The 23,309-nt window shown below is 37.5% G+C and overlaps 1 protein-coding gene across 1 annotated transcript in view; it reads left to right on the top strand.

Annotated features, from left to right (window-relative positions):
* Positions 1–5,473: 5,473 nt before the first annotated feature.
* The window catches only part of LOC127969063 (NACHT, LRR and PYD domains-containing protein 3), a 44,442-nt gene continuing 26,606 nt past the window's right edge, over positions 5,474–23,309 (top strand). The window contains exons 1-3 of the mRNA XM_052570680.1: positions 5,474–5,604; positions 18,151–18,432; positions 18,573–18,614. Of these exons, the coding sequence (XP_052426640.1) occupies positions 18,171–18,432; positions 18,573–18,614 (304 nt within the window). The 5' untranslated portion in view covers positions 5,474–5,604; positions 18,151–18,170. The remainder of the gene's footprint in view (positions 5,605–18,150; positions 18,433–18,572; positions 18,615–23,309) is intronic.

The raw sequence follows: 23,309 nt of genomic DNA, 5'->3' as shown, positions 1-23,309 counted from the left end.
ACAGACGCACACACAATGCACATGTTTTTATGTTTTATTATTTACCAAAGTCAGCAATCACCAACTGCTGTGTGTTGAGTTATTTTATTGTGTGTCAGTTTTGGTAAAAATATAAACATTGAATGTGACTATCAGACTTTATCTTTTTAATTGATGATTTAATAATTCATTATAAAATGGTTTATACATACATTTTTCATTCTGCAAAAAAGGGATATGAACAGGTGCTTGTTAATCAGTAGTTTAATAATTGATTATACAATATACGAACACACACACACACACACTCTGAGAGGGTTGACGAAGTTCAGCAAAGGATCATCCAGAAGAGTTGATGAATTTTGAGTGAGCTCTTGGTAGGTACCAAAATACATATACTTCCCATAGTGACATCTCCTTTAGCCATCTTGGCACCATGACTGTGTTTTATGATGCACTAATGGTTCGATGGGGAATCGTTCTGAACTGTGGAGTGCGGTGTTGGGTTCTTTTAATGAAATGGACTGTTCAAGGATAATCTTACACAGAACAGCAAAAATAGACTCTGTACGTAAACGATCGCTGCACTGCTGCAGACGCACTGCTCCTAGAATGCATTGACGGACCGCAGCAGCGTGCAGTGTGAACGCTGGAATCCGTTAACATGGGTGCGTAAAAAAATACGCAATGCATATGCACTGCAGACGGAGTATGTGTGAAATGGGCATCAGTGTGCATGTCCTCAAAGCGCATACACGGGCTACAGCGCATGTGTCAAGTGCAGATGCGCGGCTGAGAGTGCATCATGTCTGCAGCCAGACTCTATTGATGGGTCCAGGCTCAACCAGATAAGGGCTGACTGTAGACCTAGGAGCAGTGACAAACTGAATGCAGCAGTGAACACTGTCACTGGTAATGATCACATACAATCAGGCCCGGCTGCAGGATGAAATGACTGAGGGGGCATGTGAAATTGTTAAGGGGGCTTAACTTTATTATACCATCAATGATTAATACACACTGAGATCTCGCTTTGCAACGACATATTTTTAAATACAGCGCTCCCTAAAACACTCCATATGCAACTGTAGGTAACCAGAGACTAGCAAATGTTAAACAGTGTAATGATGATTTTTCAAGGCGACAGTTATATTAGAACGTTCCCCCTTAATGTTTCCATGGCAACGCATCTATTTGTCACGTGAAACATTGCAGCCACAATAATAACACTGTATAACAGATGTAGGCTATCCTTCATTTCGTTTTTCCTTTTTTATTCGAAATATTTACAAACTTACTTACCATGTCATCAACTATCCTATATTCCGATTCTCAAATATGTGTAAGTGAGTGTGTTTGGTCGTTTAAAAATCTTTATAACAATAGAGTAAACTTTATAGTTAGCCTACTTCCACTGTGTTTATCTGATATGAAAAACACACGTCGGCAAATTATATATGGATAGATTGTTTTTGCTGCTTTCACACACTTCAAATGTAGGCTTTTGTTTTACCAGTGCTTATGTGTAGCCTATTTAAATGTATGAAATCTAAAATAAACATTATGAGGTTGAAAACACTGCATAGTTGTGATTATAACAGCTCGTCAGTCTCTGGTTCATCGCCAAGTCAACCAACGCGAATCTGTAAAATCGTTTGAATCTGGCAGTAATGTCACGAGTCACAACACTGAACATTCTAAATCCCATGGGGATAAGGTTATATTATTATTTAACTCAAAAGGTTGAACATTTTATTTTTCAACTCTGAATACAAAAATGAAACAGAGGGGGCACAAGTCAGATCTGAGGGGGCATTGCCCCCTTTTGCCCCCTTGTGGCGCCGGGCCTGCATACAATGAGCATAGTGAGACCAATAACAGTCACTTTGTAAAATGTGAAAAATAGTAAAAATTACCTAGTATCACTCACTGCTGTGCTGGTGTAGTTGAAGGCTGGAGAGTCCATAGAGTCGGAGAAAATGTTAAACAAATGTTACAAAGCTGTCATTAAGTTGAAGTTATCACACAGTCGCCGCTCACTTGCTCCGTTTTGTTTCATTACAGTGTGCTCCTTAGCACTGGGAGCTCCCTCTGCTGTCCATAAGGTGCCTCTGTGCACCAGCCATTTCGAACCAGTGAAAGGAGTGCTATCGGTCTGACGACGAGAAAGCAGCAGACATTGCAGCAGGTAAGATGCTAACATTAGCTACTAGTTATATAAGCTGATATTGCTAACATGCTTTAATAAGGTATTATTATATTGGGACATGCTGTTTTGTTTTTTAAACTGCGGTTAACCCCTCTGACATTAGTAGATACACTCCTTTCACATTCCCACTAGATGGTCTTGATTCTGTTTTTTTTTTTTTTTTTACTATGTAGCCTATATATATGTTATAAAGATTGTGAGAGAAAAGAAATTAGGCTTGTTCGACTTGAACCGGCGCTGCACACTGCAAGACCGATTGGTTTATGAAGTCAAAGTACTGCGAGAGCGATTCAAAAGCATAATGAGCGTCTACTCTTTTTGATGTCATATGTCGTGTGTGTGTGTACACTCAGAACGGTGCTCTCTTCCACACTCAATACCAATGGCTGAAATGCCCTTGAGCAAGGCAATTGAAAAAAAATAAAAATAAAAAATGTTTCATGGGTTCCGGTGATGTCATCACTCTGAATGGCAGCTTAAACAACAGCTCCTCAAGGAAAACCAATTAACTGCCCCCTTGAATTATCAGATATAACTTTTTTTTTAATTCTGTTTAACTCGAAAAGTGGGGTAAAAACGGGAAGAAAAGATGCAAACAAAAAATGCACTGCTGGAGAAACTATGAACGAAGAAAACGCAAGGAACAGCTCTCCTCAGCAGGTACAAGATGGCGAAGCTGTGGCGATGGCAAATTGTCACATTATGGAGAGACATTTATGAACGTGTCTTGCAAACTACCATGCTAACTACCTGCCGGGCAGCGCACTACGAGCAAAAAAAGCCTGCGAGTTAAAGGTGGGTTTGTTCAAACAGCAGTTTTTTTTTTCACGAGACCAGTGGAAAACTCCCAAAAAGCAACCAAAGCCTCATTTAGAGCTAAACATTTCTTAATTAAGAGTAATATTGTCATGTCTAGGACCTCCTTTCGGAGAACCTGCAATACACAAGATAAAATATTTAAAAAATTGCAATTATGAGCTCTTTGTTTCAGAGTACACTTCACCAGAGATGGGAAGTAGCTATAGCCTTAAATTTTGCAATTAGCTGTATAAACTGTACACAATTCCCTTTAGAGAAATATTTCACCCAAAAATGAAAATTTGATGAAATTTTGATGTGAACTATCCCTTTAAGTGTGTTTTGTAAGATGCCTGTAGGTGGCGCATTATACTACATTGATGACGCATTTACATTCTGGCCAAAGCCATTCAAAAAGTGTGAAAGTGATTGTCGGGTTTTAAAAAGATTTGTTTATTTGTGATTCATTCACTGTAATTTCTAGTTGAGTGAACAGTTTAAAATTCATGATGCTGTTAAAAATGTGAAGTGTAAGTAAAAAATTGGAAACGGTCTTACTATATTCCCTGTGTAATCTGATAGCTTTCCCAGGTCAAGCTGGACAATGTGCTATGTTGAGTTTAGTCACTCCATTCTGTTTATGTGGAAAAGTTGAAAGATACATTGGTGGTTTTCTGTATAATTTACACTTGTAAGGGTTAAATACATCATTCCAGCATCAATTAAGTCTATTGATTCTTATTGTTTATTCCATTAAATATATGGTGCTGTTGCACTGTAATGAATCTGATTAAACTCTGTATAGAACTTCACTATTTCTAAAGTAGACTAAATGAAACATTAAAGACAAATTGAAGTGTTGAGTGAACACAAGTGTTTAATTGTATTTAGATGTTTATTGTTCCTTAATGTACAAAAAAGGAGAAATGTTCAAATGTACTACTTTTGCAGACTTAATGGACATAAATGTAAATGCTGTGAATTGAATTGTCCAGAAAGCATGACCTGAAAAGGAAGAAAATAATAACCATATATGATATAACTACAAAATACAGCAACGTGGAAAGGGATGTGTATATTTGTCAGCCAAATATTTGATCAAAGCAGTCTCTTGTCTCTCAAGACCAAACTTTAAAAACTCATATCATGAGGTGTTTTTTTTCTTTCACTCCAAACAGATATGGCAACCAGGGACGTCACTAGGATTGGAAGACAGGGGGAGCTTTAAGATTTGTTTTCATTTTGAAAAACTGTCTTTTTTTTATTTGCTCCTATGTGAATTGACTTCAAGAGAGACCAAAGACATTTGGAAAAATTTTCTGGTAGCCAAACATTTTGATCAAAGCAAATCTTCAGGTGTGGAGCACTAAGCGACTTCCTTATTAATGTAAGCAAGCATGAAATACTAACTTAATCATGAAGCACTCAAGAAATATGACTAAATTTGGACATGTAGGGATTACAAGATTGTAAAGTGTCTTCAAACTTAATATAATTGTAAGTGTAATTGAAAGTAGCCTACTGTTTTTTACGACATACCCTTTTAGTTTTGTAAAAGTTGAAATGAGGTTGTTTTACACTGTACATAATATGAAATGTCATAAATGTGTTTCACTCATAGATATTATTTATGCACTATCTTTCTAAAAGGTGAGATATTCTCCTTATATTAATTATATTATTTATGCAATCTCAAGCCAGAATCTCTTCTACATTTGTTTTCTTCTTTGAACCAATTAATTCTACAATCTTTATCCAGTTTAAAACTTTTGTTTGTCTTTAAAGTCCTCAGTGATCCGGCTCCATCATATATTAAAGATCTTATCCTTCCTCACTCATCTAGCAGATCTTTAAGATCTTCTGATAAAGCACTTCTGCATATGGCTCAGGATCTTGTCTCAAATGAAAGACTGAAAGCTTTTATTGTCACTGGTCCTCCTCACCTGGAATCAGCTCTCTTCACATCTGTCTGCTACCTAAATCTAAATATCTGTTCTCTGCTGTTTTACAGTATTTCTTTGATATTGTTTTAAATTATGTATGCTTGTGATTTTCCTTGTTCAGCACTCACATTTACTTAGCTGTGTATAAATGTGCTATATAAGTACTTTACTTACTAAAATAAAATGTTTTAGCAGTAAAAATATCATTCTCACTACACAAACTGAGCCACAGTAATTTTTTAATGACATAATTACATAGAATAAGTCACAACCTACTAAACAATGACAAAAATAATCTTTATACATACCCGGATAAATGCTAACGGTCACATATTTGTATACATTTATATTTATATTTACATATGTTTACTGTTTCTTTTCCATTATTTGTCAAAATCTGTCATCTCTAATATTTAGTTAAAATTAAACTGAAACATCTGTGCAACTACAGCAGTACAATTTCCTGAGAATTAATCTTTATAAGGAACCAGATCAGTGTGTGTGTGTGTGTGTGTGTGTGTGTGTGTGTTGATGTCTGACTGTTATTCTTCTAATTCTCATGCCTCTCTCTGAAAGAAAACAGGAAGCAGGTTTCAGTAGTTCTACAGAAGTGAAAGAAATCTCAGAGCTGCTGTTCAACACACCGGTTCAGAGGAAATATAAATATTGTTTGAGGTGAGTGTTAGATCTTTCTTTAGTAATTTTCATGTATGATTGACATCTTATGGTATATCATTGGTCACTCTGAGCTTCTGAGAGTTTAATGCTGTGTTGAAGTCATTTTGATGATTTTATTTAAAGCTCTTGATGTTGTGATCAAACATGATCAAGTGTGATAAAGATCAAGTGTGTCTTTGTCAGTGAATCATGGAGAGCTGCTCATTCTGATATTGTTGAATTTCACACCGTGTGAAATCACTGTTTCTGTTTCTCTCATTTTACTGTTTGTAAGTGAGTGTGATTTCAGTATTTCTGGTAATGCAGTCTTTACTCTGAGAGTTATTTTCAGGAAATAACTACTAAGAGTATTTCCAGCTTCGTTATTTTGTAAGAACTAATTTCTCTAGTTTCCCACAACGTCCAGAAAAATCGATCTCATGTTGCTTTCATCTAGATCAGGGATTGGCAACCTTTTCGGAATGACGTGATTAAAAATAAAAAAGCCTATTTGATATTCATGAAAATAGTTTCTGAGCATTTTTTCATAAATTGTTTTTAAATGTTCAAAAGTTTTTTGAATAACAAATATAGTGTGATAAGGTCAGTGCATTAAAACTGTTCAAGTTTAATCACAGTTCTATATCGCTTTAATGTGCGCGCACACACACACACACACACACACACACCACTGGCACACAGATCTGAGATTGATTTGCAAAAAGTAACATCCAGAAGCTCATAAGCTTGTCAGCGCTGCCACGTGACATTTACTAATCGATGATGAATTGCTACATCATATTTTTCAGCAAGGAGAGGGTTAAACATTGTTTTTAATCAACTAAACTTCATTGTTTGTAAAGAGAGACACAGACACAATTTACATCTTTCTCTCTCTCACTCTCTCTCTCTCTCTCTCTCTCTCTCAAAAAGTTGATTTCACTAATTACATTCAAAAAGTGAAACTTGTATATTATTTTATATTCATTCATTACACACAGACATTTTTCAAATGTTTATTTATTTTAGTTTGGATGATTATGACTCACAACTAAGGAAAATCCCAAATGTCAGAAAATTTGAATATTACTTAAGACCAATACAAAGAAATTATTTTTAGAAATCTTAGTCAACTGAAAAGTATGAAAATGAGAAGTATGAGCATGTACAGCACTCAATACTTAGTTGGGGCTCCTTTTGCCTGAATTACTGCAGCAATGCGGCGTGGCATGGAGTCGATCAGTCTGTGGCACTGCTCAGGTGTTATGTATGGAAGCATATGGGTAGCATTATTCAATTTGGGATGTAATATGCAAAATGACAATGCAATATGTAAAATGGCAATGCATTTCTGTATTTAAATTTACATTTTCCAATACATTTGTGCAACGTTTGGTGCAAAATGAAAATGAAAATTAAATTACATAATTTTAATTTGCCATTTACTACACCAGTTTTAAAATGTAAAATGAATACTAATTTTAACGCTTTATAAGTTGCAAAATTAAAATGAAAATGTATTACAGAAATGATTAGATATGTCTAACATGTTAAAGCAAAAACTGTGGCAAAATGATCATTTAAATGCTATTTTTCTTAAATGCATTAACACTCACAGTCAAGACACTTACGATTGCATTTTCATTCGGTGTCCCGCAATGAATGTAGCAAAACTCAATGTGCACATTGAAAATGCATTCCGAGCCGATCACATCTCCGCCCCCTCCCGCCCTGTCAATCACTGCGTGAACAAGGCGGGCTTACAGAAGGTCAGAGACTCAAGTCTCAAGAAGAGGATTCAATCAAGTGAGACAACATGGACAAGACAGTTGGTCCGTGTATGTTTTGATCATTTCGGTTTATGGCTTCAATATTTCATTCGGACTTGTGGGCGGAGCTGAAACGCTGCTTTCATCTGATTGGTCGAATCGGATCGGTTTTCATCTGACAGCCTTCAGCTCGGTCTTGTCATTCTTTCAGACAGAATAAGAGTCAGTGCGAGTGAAGCACTGAAATGTCTGAAACCACCGCTCACTGTTAATTAGCATAATATTTGAATCAGATGTAGCTGGGCACATAATTCGTGCTGCTGAGACCTGCAAATTATTTCTAGGTTGTAGTATTGTATGAATATTGTCCCACTGATAAATACAGTGCAAATAGTTCTGTCCCTTTGGATAACAGTGAAGTGGAAATTAAAATCAATAATAGACTGAACAGTTCCATGTCTGTAACATTTACCACTCTCATCTTTTAAGTCATAAGGCACTAGGTATGTGTGTGTGTGTGTGTGTGTGTGAGAGACATTAATAAATAATTGTAAAAATTAATATAGTTAAATTTCTAAATAAAAATAGTAAAATTAGCTCTATGCTGCTCAGTGCTCCTGTAGCCTACCCCAGAGCGCCCTCTCGCGGCTGTAGACGGTAATGTTTTCTCTTGGTCCTGAATAAATGTGACTTATAGTCCAGTGCGACTTATATATGTTTTTTTCCTCGTCATGACGTATTTTTGGACTGATGCAACTTATACCGAAAAATACAGTTAACATTATTATTATTATTATTTATTATGAGAGTAATTGACACAGACTAGAACTTTAATGTTTCACCCAATTCAGCTCATATCTTTAGACTCGTCCGACTCGTGTTGCTTGTATAACAGGCCAGACTTACCTTCCCAAAAAATCCTATTTAATTTTATTTCATAAATTTAACTATATTTATTTCCACTTCACTGTTATCCAAGGAGACAGAACTATTTGCACTGTATTTATCAGTGGGACAATATTCATACAATACTACAACCTAGAAATAATTTGCAGGTCTCAGCAGCACGAATTATGTGCCCAGCTACATCTGATTCAAATATTATGCTAATTAACAGTGAGCGGTGGTTTCAGACATTACAGTGCTTCACTCGCACTGACTCTTATTCTGTCTGAAAGAATGACAAGACCGAGCTGAAGGCTGTCAGATGAAAACCGATCCGATTCGACCAATCAGATGAAAGCAGCGTTTCAGCTCCGCCCACAAGTCCGAATGAAATATTGAAGCCATAAACCGAAATGATCAAAACATACACGGACCAACTGTCTTGTCCATGTTGTCTCACTTGATTGAATCCTCTTCTTGAGACTTGAGTCTCTGACCTTCTGTAAGCCCGCCTTGTTCACGCAGTGATTGACAGGGCGGGAGGGGGCGGAGATGTGATCGGCTCGGAATGCATTTTCAATGTGCACATTGAGTTTTGCTACATTCATTGCGGGACACCGAATGAAAATGCAATCGTAAGTGTCTTGACTGTGAGTGTTAATGCAATTAAGAAAAATAGCATTTAAATGATTATTTTGCCACAGTTTTTGCTTTAACATGTTAGACATAACTAATCATTTCTGTAATACATTTTCATTTTAATTTTGCAACTTATAAAGCGTTAAAATTAATATTCATTTTACATTTTAAAACTGGTGTAGTAAATGGCAAATTAAAATTATGTAATTTAATTTTCATTTTCATTTTGCACCAAACGTTGCACAAATGTATTGGAAAATGTAAATTTAAATACAGAAATGCATTGCCATTTTACATATTGCATTGTCATTTTGCATATTACATCCCAAATTGAATAATGCTACCCATATGCTTCCATAGTTATGAGAGACCAGGTTGCTTTGATAGTGGCCTTCAGCTCTTCTGCATTCTTAGGTTTGACATATCGCACCTTCCTCTTCACAAAACCCCATATATACCCCAATACCACAATACCTCATAGATTTTCATAGAAATCTGCATCTCCATAAAGTTGGTCAGCAGGAGGAAGCATTAAGTGCTCTAAAACTTCCTGGTATACGGCTGTTTTGACCTTGGACCTCAGAAAACATAGTGGACCAACACCAGCAGATGACATGGCACCCCAAACCATCACTGACTGTGGAAACTTTACACTGGACCTCAAGCAACGTGGATTGTGTGGCTTCAGAAGTGGATATTCAACTGGGATTGCCTTGCTCTCAGTTGTTGAAGCCCAAAGACTGGCAAGAGCAGAATCCAAATCTTCAGTTCTTACAGTGGATAGACATTCAAAAGGACATTTTCGCAAATAGACGTCAGTTTTGCCTCCTGATGTGTTACATGTGACGGCTTCAGTTACGGAAACTTAAAGAAAAGTACTATAGTTAAATATTTATAATATTTAATATGTAATATTCATAGATGAAAGTTTGGTACTTATGAAGTTATGTACATATCTTAGAACGAATTCAAGCAGGATAAATGTCAAGCCTGTGCCTGAGTCTGTGCTTATATTTTCTAAACTACATGGTATTATTAAACCACATTTTAGATTTGACACATTTAAAAGGTGTGCAGTATCATTTATATTATATGAATTATGTGTTATATTATTCAAAAGAAATTGTGGTTTACTTTGCATCGGAGCATTAAAAGTGGTAGCCTATTTTAGGGGGGTAGGCTACATGTATTAATATGCAATGCCAATATTTTCATATATTATGCCTATATTTTAATTTATATTTTAAAATTCCTTTAATAAAAAAACATGCATTTTTCTTATTCGTTACCTGTCCTTTATTTTGACATAACTTATTGGGAAAAAGACATTTGTCTGTAAACTGATTAAGAAATTGTTGCATGTTTAAACATGAAGCGCTGTATAATTGTGTTCACATTAAGTATGCCGAATTAGCCTAAAACAAGAAACGAATAAATTAAACCTGCATGATTTAGCTAAATCTTTGAAACTCTAAAGAATGGATGGATTAATAAAACGTCCTCACAATTAAACTCAAGTTCTCTCATTATAATCAACAAAATGCACACGATGTAAAAAAGAGCTTCATTAAATGACAACATAAGTGATTTTAAAGGGAGCCTTCTTTACTTGCTTTTAGTGCTGGGCGATAGCATATGGCCTAAAAATAATATTTATGATTATGATTAAAATTGATTTTAAAATCAATATTCAAATGACAAAGACCTTTTAATATAGTTATAAATTTATAATTGAGATAAGATGATAAAAAAACTGTAATGTGTTTACCTTAATGCTGGAAATACCTTTATTTTATTATTATTATTATTTTATTTTTTTTAATACTAGCCCATCATGCATCTAACCATCCACTAGGCGTTAAGAGCTGTTGATATTACATCTGGCAGCTCCGCAGTGAGTCAGTGTCATGGACGGAGGACAGAACAAGTGGAAATATATTTTCTAGTCTATATTTCCAACTCGTTATGCCGCTGGTTTAGGATTTTTTTGTTCTTATATAACTTATTTATAAATAGAGCTGTCACTGTCTGTGTCTACACTGGACGCGAGAGTTGTTGTGCGAAAAGTGTGTCTAAACTTGATGACATAACACTATAGTGTCAAATCATCTAAACACAGTGTCAGAACATTTTGTCATAAACAGAACGAGCATCAGTTCACTGATGGGGATCGTGTCCAGTGGATCTTTTGTCGGATCTTGCCACTTGTGTCTGGTGTAGACCTGGCATGCGTTTTTAATGTTTTTATTAAATATATGTGTTGACTGCATGATCATATCATCGTATTATTTACTGCCATGCGACCTACAAAGGTAAAGTTTCGTGAATTTCATCTTGCAGATGACAAGAAAACATTTGTTTATTAATCAATTATTAAAATGTCAACATTTTCACAATTATTAGGCTACTTCTGCATGTGCTTTGTGGTAAACTTAATGCATGTGCTTGAGCGTGGAATATATTAATACTTGATTATGTAAATTTAATATAAACCTCTGATTAGTTGAATATAAGAAATGAATGGCTAGACAAAAAAACTAGAAAAATCTTACGTGGGGGCAGACCAATTTTTAGTCTATAACCAAAACAACTGTCCTATATAAACCGGTTCAGCAACTTTGAAAGCCTCATAAGACACTGTCCTTATGAAAGAGCAAGAGATTCACACCTCGACCCCCACAAGCCATACATAACTACCCCCAAAAAACCCAACCCCTCCAGCTGAACAGAATTCGGTCTGTGTTTTGGCTCTGAGGAACGGTGTGTTACTGGGCTGAAACATGCCTGCACTCAGCAGCACTACTCTTCGTATTCAATATTTTATTGCAGCCCATATTATTATCTTCACAAGACCATAATGATAATAACAAATCATCAATTAATAATTAATCATTATTTTACGAAAATCATTGTTATTTGTGATCGTGGGTGTTTGCGGAAGTCTTTCAGATGAAAGTGCTCTACCAAACTTATAATTGTAATAGTTTCCTACTTCAGTGTGTTACAAACATAATTGTGATGTCTTTAGAAAGAAGACCCTTTGGGCTTCACTTTTTATCAACCAGATTTGATAATGCTCAAAAATATTAAAAGTTATAGACACTGATCGTGCCTTGAATTTTTTTTTTACCACTCTTAAATATTTGTTTATTTGATATAAATTACATGAAATGAGTCCTGGAGCAATCTAGAAAAGTAATGTAGAGTAGCCCTCACTACTTTTCACAAATATTGGTGATGAAAACACTTAAGAAAATGATGAGAATGGAGACATTAAAGCATTTAGAAGATTTGTTTCAATTAAGATAAGATCCATTTCAGTTTGCATATAGGACAAGGAAGGGTGTTGAAGATGAAGTAATAACTCTTGTGCACTTAGTATCTCAACATTTGGAGACCCCACAACAAGGGCATGTGTGGCTTTTATTGACTTTTCATCTGCATTTAACTCAACTATGGCTTATGTGTTAGCCAAAAAGCTTGTTGATCTATTTCATTATTGAACAGGACAGTGTTTTAAGCCAATGGCTTGTTGTCTTTTATGTTATGTTCTTCTATAGCAGTGGTTGCCAACCCATCCAGCATGGTCTATTGGAAGATCTTTATCAATGTCCCAGTAGCTCCCGAATATAACAGAAAATAAGTACAAAACATTAAATTTCTTCAGTCTTTGTACTGTATTTTTTGTACATAAAGGGGGGGGGGGGTGCTCGTTTTCACTCAATATCCTGTTAATCTTGAGTACCTATAGAGTAGTAATGCATCCTTCATAACTCCAAAAAGTCTTTAGTTTTATTATATTCATAAGAGAAAGATAGTGTGTACCGATTTTTCCCGGAAAAACACGACCGGGTGGAGGCGTGAAATGTGGGCGGAGCTAAAGAATCACGAGCGCGAGTAGGCTTTTGTGTTGAGAGTGTTTGGAAGCTGTGACATTACCGTGAGGAAAAAAAAACAACCAAAACAAACCATGGCTAACAGTCAGATTCAGTGTATATTTATGATCCAGAATCAGATCCAGAGGCTGAAATTTAACAAGAGTAGCATCAGCAGCGACATCTCTATGTGGTATGTACTGAAACTGTATATATTTGCTTAGCGGTTTTGGAAAATGACTAAGTTCCACTTTATGTCGTCTTTTTTTTTTTTTAAGCTGTACATGTGGAAAGTGCAGTTTGATGACAACATCGCATGTTGTTTACTTGACGTGCTTACGCGTCGATAGCTAAGTTAACAACTCAGAGATATTTGAAGCAGTTTTACTCACCGCATGCGGTTCCAACACACGGTCGTGACCCTTTTTCATTGGGACTGCATTATCCTTAAGAAATAAACGATGTGCAAATCCAGTGTCAAACTGGGCCTTGTTTGTAAAACAAGCATCTTCGAAATGCAGGGAAACAAACAAAAACACTTGCACAACTCCGTTGATGCTCTGTAAAAATAAACTCCATCCACTGGTCCCTTAATGCTGTTTTTTTTGGGTGATCTGTGCAGGGTTGTCTTGCCCTGGCAACCAAAAACACATTTATTTTGTGACATTTCGCGACGCTCTCGCTCTGATCAGTGAATGTCTGTGCTCCCAGCGCTCTGCTATACGGGAGCGCGCTCTCTTCCGGCTGAGGTGCCCTTAGGACCCATATAAGGAAATTCTGCTCCATCTAACGTCACACAGAGCCATACTCGAAAAAAACTTTCCGAAACTTGTGACAAACCGGAAGGAGTATTTTTGGAACAGAAATACTCCTTCAAATGTACAACTTAATTTTTGAAACTTTTCCATTTTTAGCATGGGATTACAACTCTTTAACAGTGTAAAAAACTCAGTATGCATGAAATAGCATTTCACCCCCCCCCCCCCTTTAATTTTTTGTTATTTTTGGGTTCTACTGGAAAAGCACTTGCAATCATGTTAAAATCACATGTGAAATATTTGAAACACACAAAACTCAGATGGTTTTGGAACATTGTTATGGTGTACTGTAGCAGACAGAGCAACTCACTGTTCATGATGCTCAAATTATAGGAAGAAAATTTGAATGCATCACTGACAGGAAATTACTGTCTTCAGAAAAAGTTTTGATGGCAATGCCAAAACAGTGTCAGTAAAGTAGTATTTATAATCGCAGAACTGCTTTGTTCACAGTGGTAACCAAGGAAATACTATATACCTGCTGTTCCATGAGCTCCACCTACAAGTTGAGAGTGAAATAGCATCTTCATTCAGTCTGTCTGCTACTGTTGTTTTTTGCTGGAATGTTTTACATAGCATGTTTTCACAAAGCTTAAGTCAGACCATTCTGTTTTTGATTTAAATCTTTGAAATTATACTATCTGAATAAATTATGATTATTATTATTATTAAGTAAAAGGGAAAAAAACTGCCTGTACTAAATATGTGATATCTTTCGTTGGATCCTGGTTAAACTTTAAGGCTATTGAGTTGTTTTTGACTTGTAATAAACGAAATAAATAATGGTCCCATTTTTCAACATTAACTAGTAATGAATTTTGCCTCAATAAACTTAAAATTTGCTGCTTATTAATAATTAGGTAGTTGTCAAGTTTAGGTATGAGGTAGGATTTAGGGATCTAAAATATGTCATGCAGAATAAGGCAACATGCTACTAATTTACATGCTAATAAGCAACTAGTTATTAGTGATTATTGGTCCCTAAAGTGTTACATTAACAACAAATACATTTGCTTAAAGTTTATTTAAAATCATAAACCAGAATTGGAATCACTACTCTGTTTATATATGTGTTTCATTGTTGTTTGTCTTTTTTTACCTTTCATTTGTAAATTATTTTACTTTTATTGGTATTTCAAATATGTTGTGTGTGGGTCTGGTTTAACTCTCATCTTGAGTCTGAGAAACTGATTTTATTAGTTTTCTTAAATTGTTCTGGTTCTAAGAAAAAATCTTTCCCCTCCAGAGTCCTAGAAAAAATTCAGAACTGAAAAGAGTTTCAGAACACAGTTCTTTGAAGAAACAAGAAACATCTACATCATTATTTATTTCATGTTTAGTAAATAATTCTGTACTAATTTATGTGATGTTGAAATATATAGATTTAAAAATTTATTGATTCTACACTTACAGTATCAGACAGCATTGAGACATTGTGTACAGCAGTTTTTTTGTTAGTTGTTGCTAACAAAACTTAAAACAATTATTGCAGATTTGCTTAAACAACTTTCTGATGATTCATATACAAATCTACATTCACAGATTCATAATCCAAATAAGATTCGAGCACTTGGTTCCATGTCAAGAGTGAAAGTGCTTCAGTTTTTTTTTTTTTGTCCTGCAGCTGTGAGTCGGTGAAGGACAATGGCATCTGTTAAAGAGCTGCTTGTGGACTCACTGAAGGAGCTGGTAGAATTTGAACTGAAGGAGTTTCATTGGCGCTTAATGAATGCACATCATAAGTGTATATCAAAATCTGAAATGGAAAAGGTAGATATATTTGACACAGTGGAAAAGATGGTGGCATGCTTTGGACCAGAAGGAGGTGTAAAGATCATGCTGGACATCCTGAGAAAGATGCAGCATAATGATTTGGCTGATAACAGAACAGAAAATAACAGAAAATAAGTACAAAACATTAAATTTCTTCAGTCTTTGTACTGTATTTTTTGTACATAAAGGGGGGGGGGTGCTCGTTTTCACTCAATATCCTGTTAATCTTGAGTACCTATAGAGTAGTAATGCATCCTTCATAACTCCAAAAAGTCTTTAGTTTTATTATATTCATAAGAGAAAGATAGTGTGTACCGATTTTTCCCGGAAAAACACGACCGGGTGGAGGCGTGACATGTGGGCGGAGCTAAAGAATCACGAGCGCGAGTAGGCTTTTGTGTTGAGAGTGTTTGGAAGCTGTGACATTACCGTGAGGAAAAAAAAACAACCAAAACAAACCATGGCTAACAGTCAGATTCAGTGTATATTTATGATCCAGAATCAGATCCAGAGGCTGAAATTTAACAAGAGTAGCATCAGCAGCGACATCTCTATGTGGTATGTACTGAAACTGTATATATTTGCTTAGCGGTTTTGGAAAATGACTAAGTTCCACTTTATGTCGTCTTTTTTTTTTTTTAAGCTGTACATGTGGAAAGTGCAGTTTGATGACAACATCGCATGTTGTTTACTTGACGTGCTTACGCGTCGATAGCTAAGTTAACAACTCAGAGATATTTGAAGCAGTTTTACTCACCGCATGCGGTTCCAACACACGGTCGTGACCCTTTTTCATTGGGACTGCATTATCCTTAAGAAATAAACGATGTGCAAATCCAGTGTCAAACTGGGCCTTGTTTGTAAAACAAGCATCTTCGAAATGCAGGGAAACAAACAAAAACACTTGCACAACTCCGTTGATGCTCTGTAAAAATAAACTCCATCCACTGGTCCCTTAATGCTGTTTTTTTTGGGTGATCTGTGCAGGGTTGTCTTGCCCTGGCAACCAAAAACACATTTATTTTGTGACATTTCGCGACGCTCTCGCTCTGATCAGTGAATGTCTGTGCTCCCAGCGCTCTGCTATACGGGAGCGCGCTCTCTTCCGGCTGAGGTGCCCTTAGGACCCATATAAGGAAATTCTGCTCCATCTAACGTCACACAGAGCCATACTCGAAAAAAACTTTCCGAAACTTGTGACAAACCGGAAGGAGTATTTTTGGAACAGAAATACTCCTTCAAATGTACAACTTAATTTTTGAAACTTTTCCATTTTTAGCATGGGATTACAACTCTTTAACAGTGTAAAAAACTCAGTATGCATGAAATAGCATTTCACCCCCCCCCCTTTAATTTTTTGTTATTTTTGGGTTCTACTGGAAAAGCACTTGCAATCATGTTAAAATCACATGTGAAATATTTGAAACACACAAAACTCAGATGGTTTTGGAACATTGTTATGGTGTACTGTAGCAGACAGAGCAACTCACTGTTCATGATGCTCAAATTATAGGAAGAAAATTTGAATGCATCACTGACAGGAAATTACTGTCTTCAGAAAAAGTTTTGATGGCAATGCCAAAACAGTGTCAGTAAAGTAGTATTTATAATCGCAGAACTGCTTTGTTCACAGTGGTAACCAAGGAAATACTATATACCTGCTGTTCCATGAGCTCCACCTACAAGTTGAGAGTGAAATAGCATCTTCATTCAGTCTGTCTGCTACTGTTGTTTTTTGCTGGAATGTTTTACATAGCATGTTTTCACAAAGCTTAAGTCAGACCATTCTGTTTTTGATTTAAATCTTTGAAATTATACTATCTGAATAAATTATGATTATTATTATTATTAAGTAAAAGGGAAAAAAACTGCCTGTACTAAATATGTGATATCTTTCGTTGGATCCTGATTAAACTTTAAGGCTATTGAGTTGTTTTTGACTTGTAATAAACGAAATAAATAATGGTCCCATTTTTCAACATTAACTAGTAATGAATTTTGCCTCAATAAACTTAAAATTTGCTGCTTATTAATAATTAGGTAGTTGTCAAGTTTAGGTATGAGGTAGGATTTAGGGATCTAAAATATGTCATGCAGAATAAGGCAACATGCTACTAATTTACATGCTAATAAGCAACTAGTTATTAGTGATTATTGGTCCCTAAAGTGTTACATTAACAACAAATACATTTGCTTAAAGTTTATTTAAAATCATAAACCAGAATTGGAATCACTACTCTGTTTATATATGTGTTTCATTGTTGTTTGTCTTTTTTTACCTTTCATTTGTAAATTATTTTACTTTTATTGGTATTTCAAATATGTTGTGTGTGGGTCTGGTTTAACTCTCATCTTGAGTCTGAGAAACTGATTTTATTAGTTTTCTTAAATTGTTCTGGTTCTAAGAAAAAATCTTTCCCCTCCAGAGTCCTAGAAAAAATTCAGAACTGAAAAGAGTTTCAGAACACAGTTCTTTGAAGAAACAAGAAACATCTACATCATTATTTATTTCATGTTTAGTAAATAATTCTGTACTAATTTATGTGATGTTGAAATATATAGATTTAAAAATTTATTGATTCTACACTTACAGTATCAGACAGCATTGAGACATTGTGTACAGCAGTTTTTTTGTTAGTTGTTGCTAACAAAACTTAAAACAATTATTGCAGATTTGCTTAAACAACTTTCTGATGATTCATATACAAATCTACATTCACAGATTCATAATCCAAATAAGATTCGAGCACTTGGTTCCATGTCAAGAGTGAAAGTGCTTCAGTTTTTTTTTTTTTTGTCCTGCAGCTGTGAGTCGGTGAAGGACAATGGCATCTGTTAAAGAGCTGCTTGTGGACTCACTGAAGGAGCTGGTAGAATTTGAACTGAAGGAGTTTCATTGGCGCTTAATGAATGCACATCATAAGTGTATATCAAAATCTGAAATGGAAAAGGTAGATATATTTGACACAGTGGAAAAGATGGTGGCATGCTTTGGACCAGAAGGAGGTGTAAAGATCATGCTGGACATCCTGAGAAAGATGCAGCATAATGATTTGGCTGATCAGCTGGAGAATAAACACAAGCAAGGTAACATGTCATTCCCCATGATGTAATGTGAGTAAATATTTACAAGTGTGATGGTTTGACTTAAACCACTTTTCTTCTTTGATTTGCTGATGTTAATAATGTGTGATAGATGTTTCCCAGTGATGAATTCTCTCTTACAGCTCAGACTAAGGGCAATATAAATACATATTTCCCTATTGGAGGTAATTCACAACAAATCCAGAGTAAATATCAATCACTGTCTGTGAATACAAACTAGAGAAAATATAACTGAAAGCATTACAGGGCCAGTCACACCAGTGACAGATCTTATACAAATACATATTGAGCAGAATAGTGGGTCCAGTAACACTTCTGAGTAGGGAGCATATTGTCACGACTGGTGATACAAGGAGACACCGTGAGAGATCCAAATGCGAGTACGTTTTTATTAGAGGGCAATCCAAAGAGTAAACAGTCCAGGCATGGGTCAAAACCAGAATAACAATCCAACATGAAAACAAAACACGAACACAAGGCAAGGGCACGACTGAACGAAGGACATGAATTCACAAGGACTCCGTGACACATACTAAGACAGACAGGGTTAAATACACACGGAGAGACAAACGCTAATGGGAATTAGACAGAGTGTAATGATTAGTAACTAGTGACAGCTGGGTGCAAATTAAGCAGAGGACGTGAGGAATGTGATTCATAAAGTGACAGACACTGTGGGGAAGGAGGACACCTAGTGGATTCCCAGGGAAACAACCCAGACACTGTGACAATACCCCCCCCCCCCCCACGGAGCGGCTCCCAGACGTTCCACGACAAGACATAAAACAGAGACCAGGAGGGAGGTGGACAGGTGGAGGCTCAGGGGGAAGGACGGAGGGCCAGAAAAGAAACATGGGAAACAGACACCAGAAGTGTAAACACAAAACAGGGAGACCAGGAGGAAGGTGGACCAGAGGAGGGTCAGGGGGAGGGAAGGAGGGCCAGGCTAACAGAGAGGAACCGACAGGAAACGCAACAGAAAACGAAAAACACAAAACATAAGTCCATGAAGGACATCACGTGGCGCCCACAAGGGCGGAACAGAGGGCCACCACAACCCTGTGGTCAGGACAAGAGTCCCCCAGGGCGGGGCAGAAGACCACCACCACCGTGTGGTCAGGGTGGAAGCCCCTCAGGGCGGAGCAGAAGACCACCACAACCGTGTGGTCAGGGCGGAAGCCCCCCTGGGCGGAGCAGAAGACCACCACGTCCGTGCGGCCGGACCAACAGGAGGACAAGTCTGGTTGGGCAAGTCTGAAACAAAGTATCTGAACAAGTTAAGAGTAGCCTCCGTGGCCAAAACAGGATCCATCGGGTGCCCATAGAGTTCGACTGGGACCTGACGAAGCTTTGGAAACCCTATGGTGTTTAGACTGGATTCCAGAAGATAAATGCTAACTTGACTCTGCTCATGAAGATCCTTGGTGGTCAGACTCTGCTCATGAAGATCATTGGTGACTTGCATTTGTTCATGGAGATTATTGGTGACTTGCATTTGTTCATGAAGATCAATGGTGACTTGCCTTTGTTCTTGAAGATCACTGGTGACTTGACTCTGTCCTTGAAGATCACCGGTGACTTGACTCGGTCCCTGAAGATCACTGGTGACTTGACTTGTCACTGGGAGGTCAACGGTGACTAGTCCTGACTCTGGAGGGTCAACGGTGACTAGCCCTGACTCTGGAAGTTCAGCAGTGACTAGCCCTGACTCTGGAGGGACGTCGGTGACTAGCCCTGACTCTGGAGGGTTGTCGGTGACTGGCCCTGACTCTGGAGGGTCCTCGGTGACTGGCCCTGACTCTGGAGGGTCATCGATGACTAGCCCCGACTCTGGAGGGTTCACTGGAACCTGACTCGACTCTGGAGGGTCAATAGGAAACTGACTCGACTCTGGAGGGTCAACTAGAACCTGACTCGACTCCGAAGGATCAACTGGAACCTGACTCAACTCTGGAGGGTCAGCTGTGACTGTCATCCTGTGTATCGTCGCTGGGCAAGCAGCCATCTTGGGCCATGACTCTGGACAGGCGGCCATCTTGTGCTGTGGTGCTGGGCTGGTGACCATCTTGTGCTGTGGCGCTGGACCGGTGGCCAACTTGGGCATTTGCGCTGGGTTAGCGGCCATCTTGTGCTGTGGCGCTGGATTGACGGCCATCTTGAGCCATGACTCTGGACGGGCGGCCATCTTGGACCGTGGCTTTGGACCAGTGGCCATCTTGGGCATTGGCGCTGGGTTAGCGGCCATCTTGTGCTCTGGTGCTGAGCTGGCGACCACCTGGTGTTGTGGCGCTGGGCTGGCGGCCATCTTGGGCTGTGGTGCTGGACCGGCGGCCATCCTGTGCAGTGGCTCTGGGCTGGCAGACTTCTTTGGTAGTGGTGGTGGGTTGCCGGCCATCCCACCGGAAGAGACAGGAGTGGATGGGGCATCCCACGGCAGCCGATGCTGCAAGTATTACACAAATTCCCAGAACTCAAATGTGTCTAAATGCACCATTTCCTCTTGAGGAACCGGGTCATCCAGCCTGCTGTTAAAATAATCCTTAAGGGCTGCGTCATTGTATCCCATGCCCTCAGCCAGGGACCAGAACACCTGTGCCATGGCACCCACCTCATTGCCCTCTTGGCGGAGGGCGGTCAACTTCAAATATTTCGCTCTCCGCTCCGCCATCCTGGCTGGGGAACGGGAAACATGAGAAGACATACCGCTGATCTTGCAATGACGGAGTCCTTCGGGTCACGACCGGTGATACAAGGAGACACCGTGAGAGATCCAAATGCGAGTACGTTTTTATTTAAGGGCAATCCAAAGAGTAAACAGTCCAGGCATGGGTCAAAACCAGAATAACAATCCAACATGAAAACAAAACACGAACACAAGGCAAGGGCACGACTGAATGACGGACATTAATTCACAAGGACTCCGTGACACATACTAAGACAGACCGGGTTAAATACACAAGGAGAGACAAACGCTAATGGGAATTAGACAGAGTGTAATGATTAGTAACTAGTGACAGCTGGGTGCAAGCAGAGGACGTGAGGAATGTGATTCATAAAGTGACAGACACTGTGGGGAAGGAGGACACCTAGTGGATTCCCAGGGAAACAACCCAGACACTGTGACACATATTCATTATTAACTAAAAGTTTTCCCTGAAAAAACTCATAATTTGCTGCTTATTAATAGTTAGTAAGGTAGTTTCATGAGTACTAATAAACAGCCAATATGCTAATAATATGCATGCTAATAAGCAACTAGTTGCTGGTCCTTTATTTTAACTGGTCCTTAAAATAAAGTGTTACTGCATGTCCCCAATGATACCCAGTTCACAAAGGTCTAAAAATTGTTTATTAAAATAGACCAGTAGGTGGCACTGTCAACAAATTGATTAAATGTCATCAATCCATGATTACGATCACACATGGAAAGGTTCATTTTAGCAGGTCAAAACATGTTGTAAATACAGCTTCACATCCTGTTTGATGTGTGTGCTAGACAATGTGTAAATCATTTATCAGTTTATATTAACATTAGTCAGTATGCCCTAAAGATGATCTCAGTCGGTAAAAAAATAAATAAAAAAACTTTCAGAAACTCTAAAACTGAAACCAAGCTGTTAGAGATGGTCTTTGCTGTGCTGAGCAGTATGAATTTAATCGGTCTGCATCAGTTATTAATAATAATGATAACCCTTGTGTTATGTTGTGGGTCAATTTGACCCATTTAGATTTTCTAGTTGTTGGAAATAATGGTTAAACTATGTTTTTTTTCTTGATATTTAGTGACTTTTTCTAATTTATCATCATGAACATGCGTGCAAAGTTTCAACATGCTGGTGTTTTTTGACATATACAAACAAAATTACGTTTGTGATGTTCGCGGGTCAATTTAATCCGCATATTTTAACACTCTAAGGAAACTGTACTGATCCAAAATAATAACATTTCTTGGTTATATTTTGTTATTTTATTATTTTACTACTTTTGAAGCTAAAAAATTAGGATTTCCACACTTATTTCAATACAGGAAAATATTTTGTAAGCCACAGATGGTAAAAATTACCTATCATTTATTTTTTCAAGCTACCTGAAATAATATTAAACCTTTTTCTCTTTTATTGATGTTTTGTGACTTTTTTTCTCCTTTATCATCATGGATATGCATGCAAAGTTTCAACATGCTGTTTTTTTTTTTACATATACAAGCAAAATGAATATTACATTTGTGATGTTAGTGGATCAGTTTGACCCTCATAGACAGCCATTCAAAAGAAACTGTACAGACACAAAATAAAATAAAAAAACTTCATGTATGTCAGGCATCAGCTCCAGTTCTAAAGTGTAAGTGTATCTAAAAGTGCTCTAACCCTAACCAAACACACTTCAAAAAGCTAAATCATTGTGTTCAAAATTAATGGCAAATTACAAATGAGAAACCTGAGCTACCCAAAGAGATTCTGAACATGGAGGGCAGAAACGTGCATCTGGAGTCAGATCCACTGAAAATAAAGGAGTGAACACAGATGGTAGGGAAAAAAAAATGGAAGAGATGTGAGGTGTGCCCATCCAAGCACGACAGAAAAAACCAGCACCATTGTTGTGTCCTGTTAATAATGTTAGTGAACACTGAGGGCGCTAGTGAGGGGTGAAGGACTGCTGTTTGTAGATGAAAAGAAGAAGAAGAATAAAGTTGAACAATAGTGTATTACATGTCTCTCGGCTCGTGATTAAATACTTTGATAAAACACCACATCTTTGGCGACGCGAATGGCTATTAATGTGCCTTTACCTACACCGTTCATTCCCTTCCCTACATGGCTGAAAATGTTCGAGAATTACTTGTTAGTAATTGATGCTGA

This window comes from Carassius gibelio, chromosome A4 (assembly GCF_023724105.1).
Source record: "Carassius gibelio isolate Cgi1373 ecotype wild population from Czech Republic chromosome A4, carGib1.2-hapl.c, whole genome shotgun sequence".
Lineage (NCBI taxonomy): Eukaryota > Metazoa > Chordata > Actinopteri > Cypriniformes > Cyprinidae > Carassius > Carassius gibelio.
The sequence above is the reverse complement of the archived record's forward strand: the minus strand, read 5'-3'. Positions and strand labels throughout refer to the sequence as shown.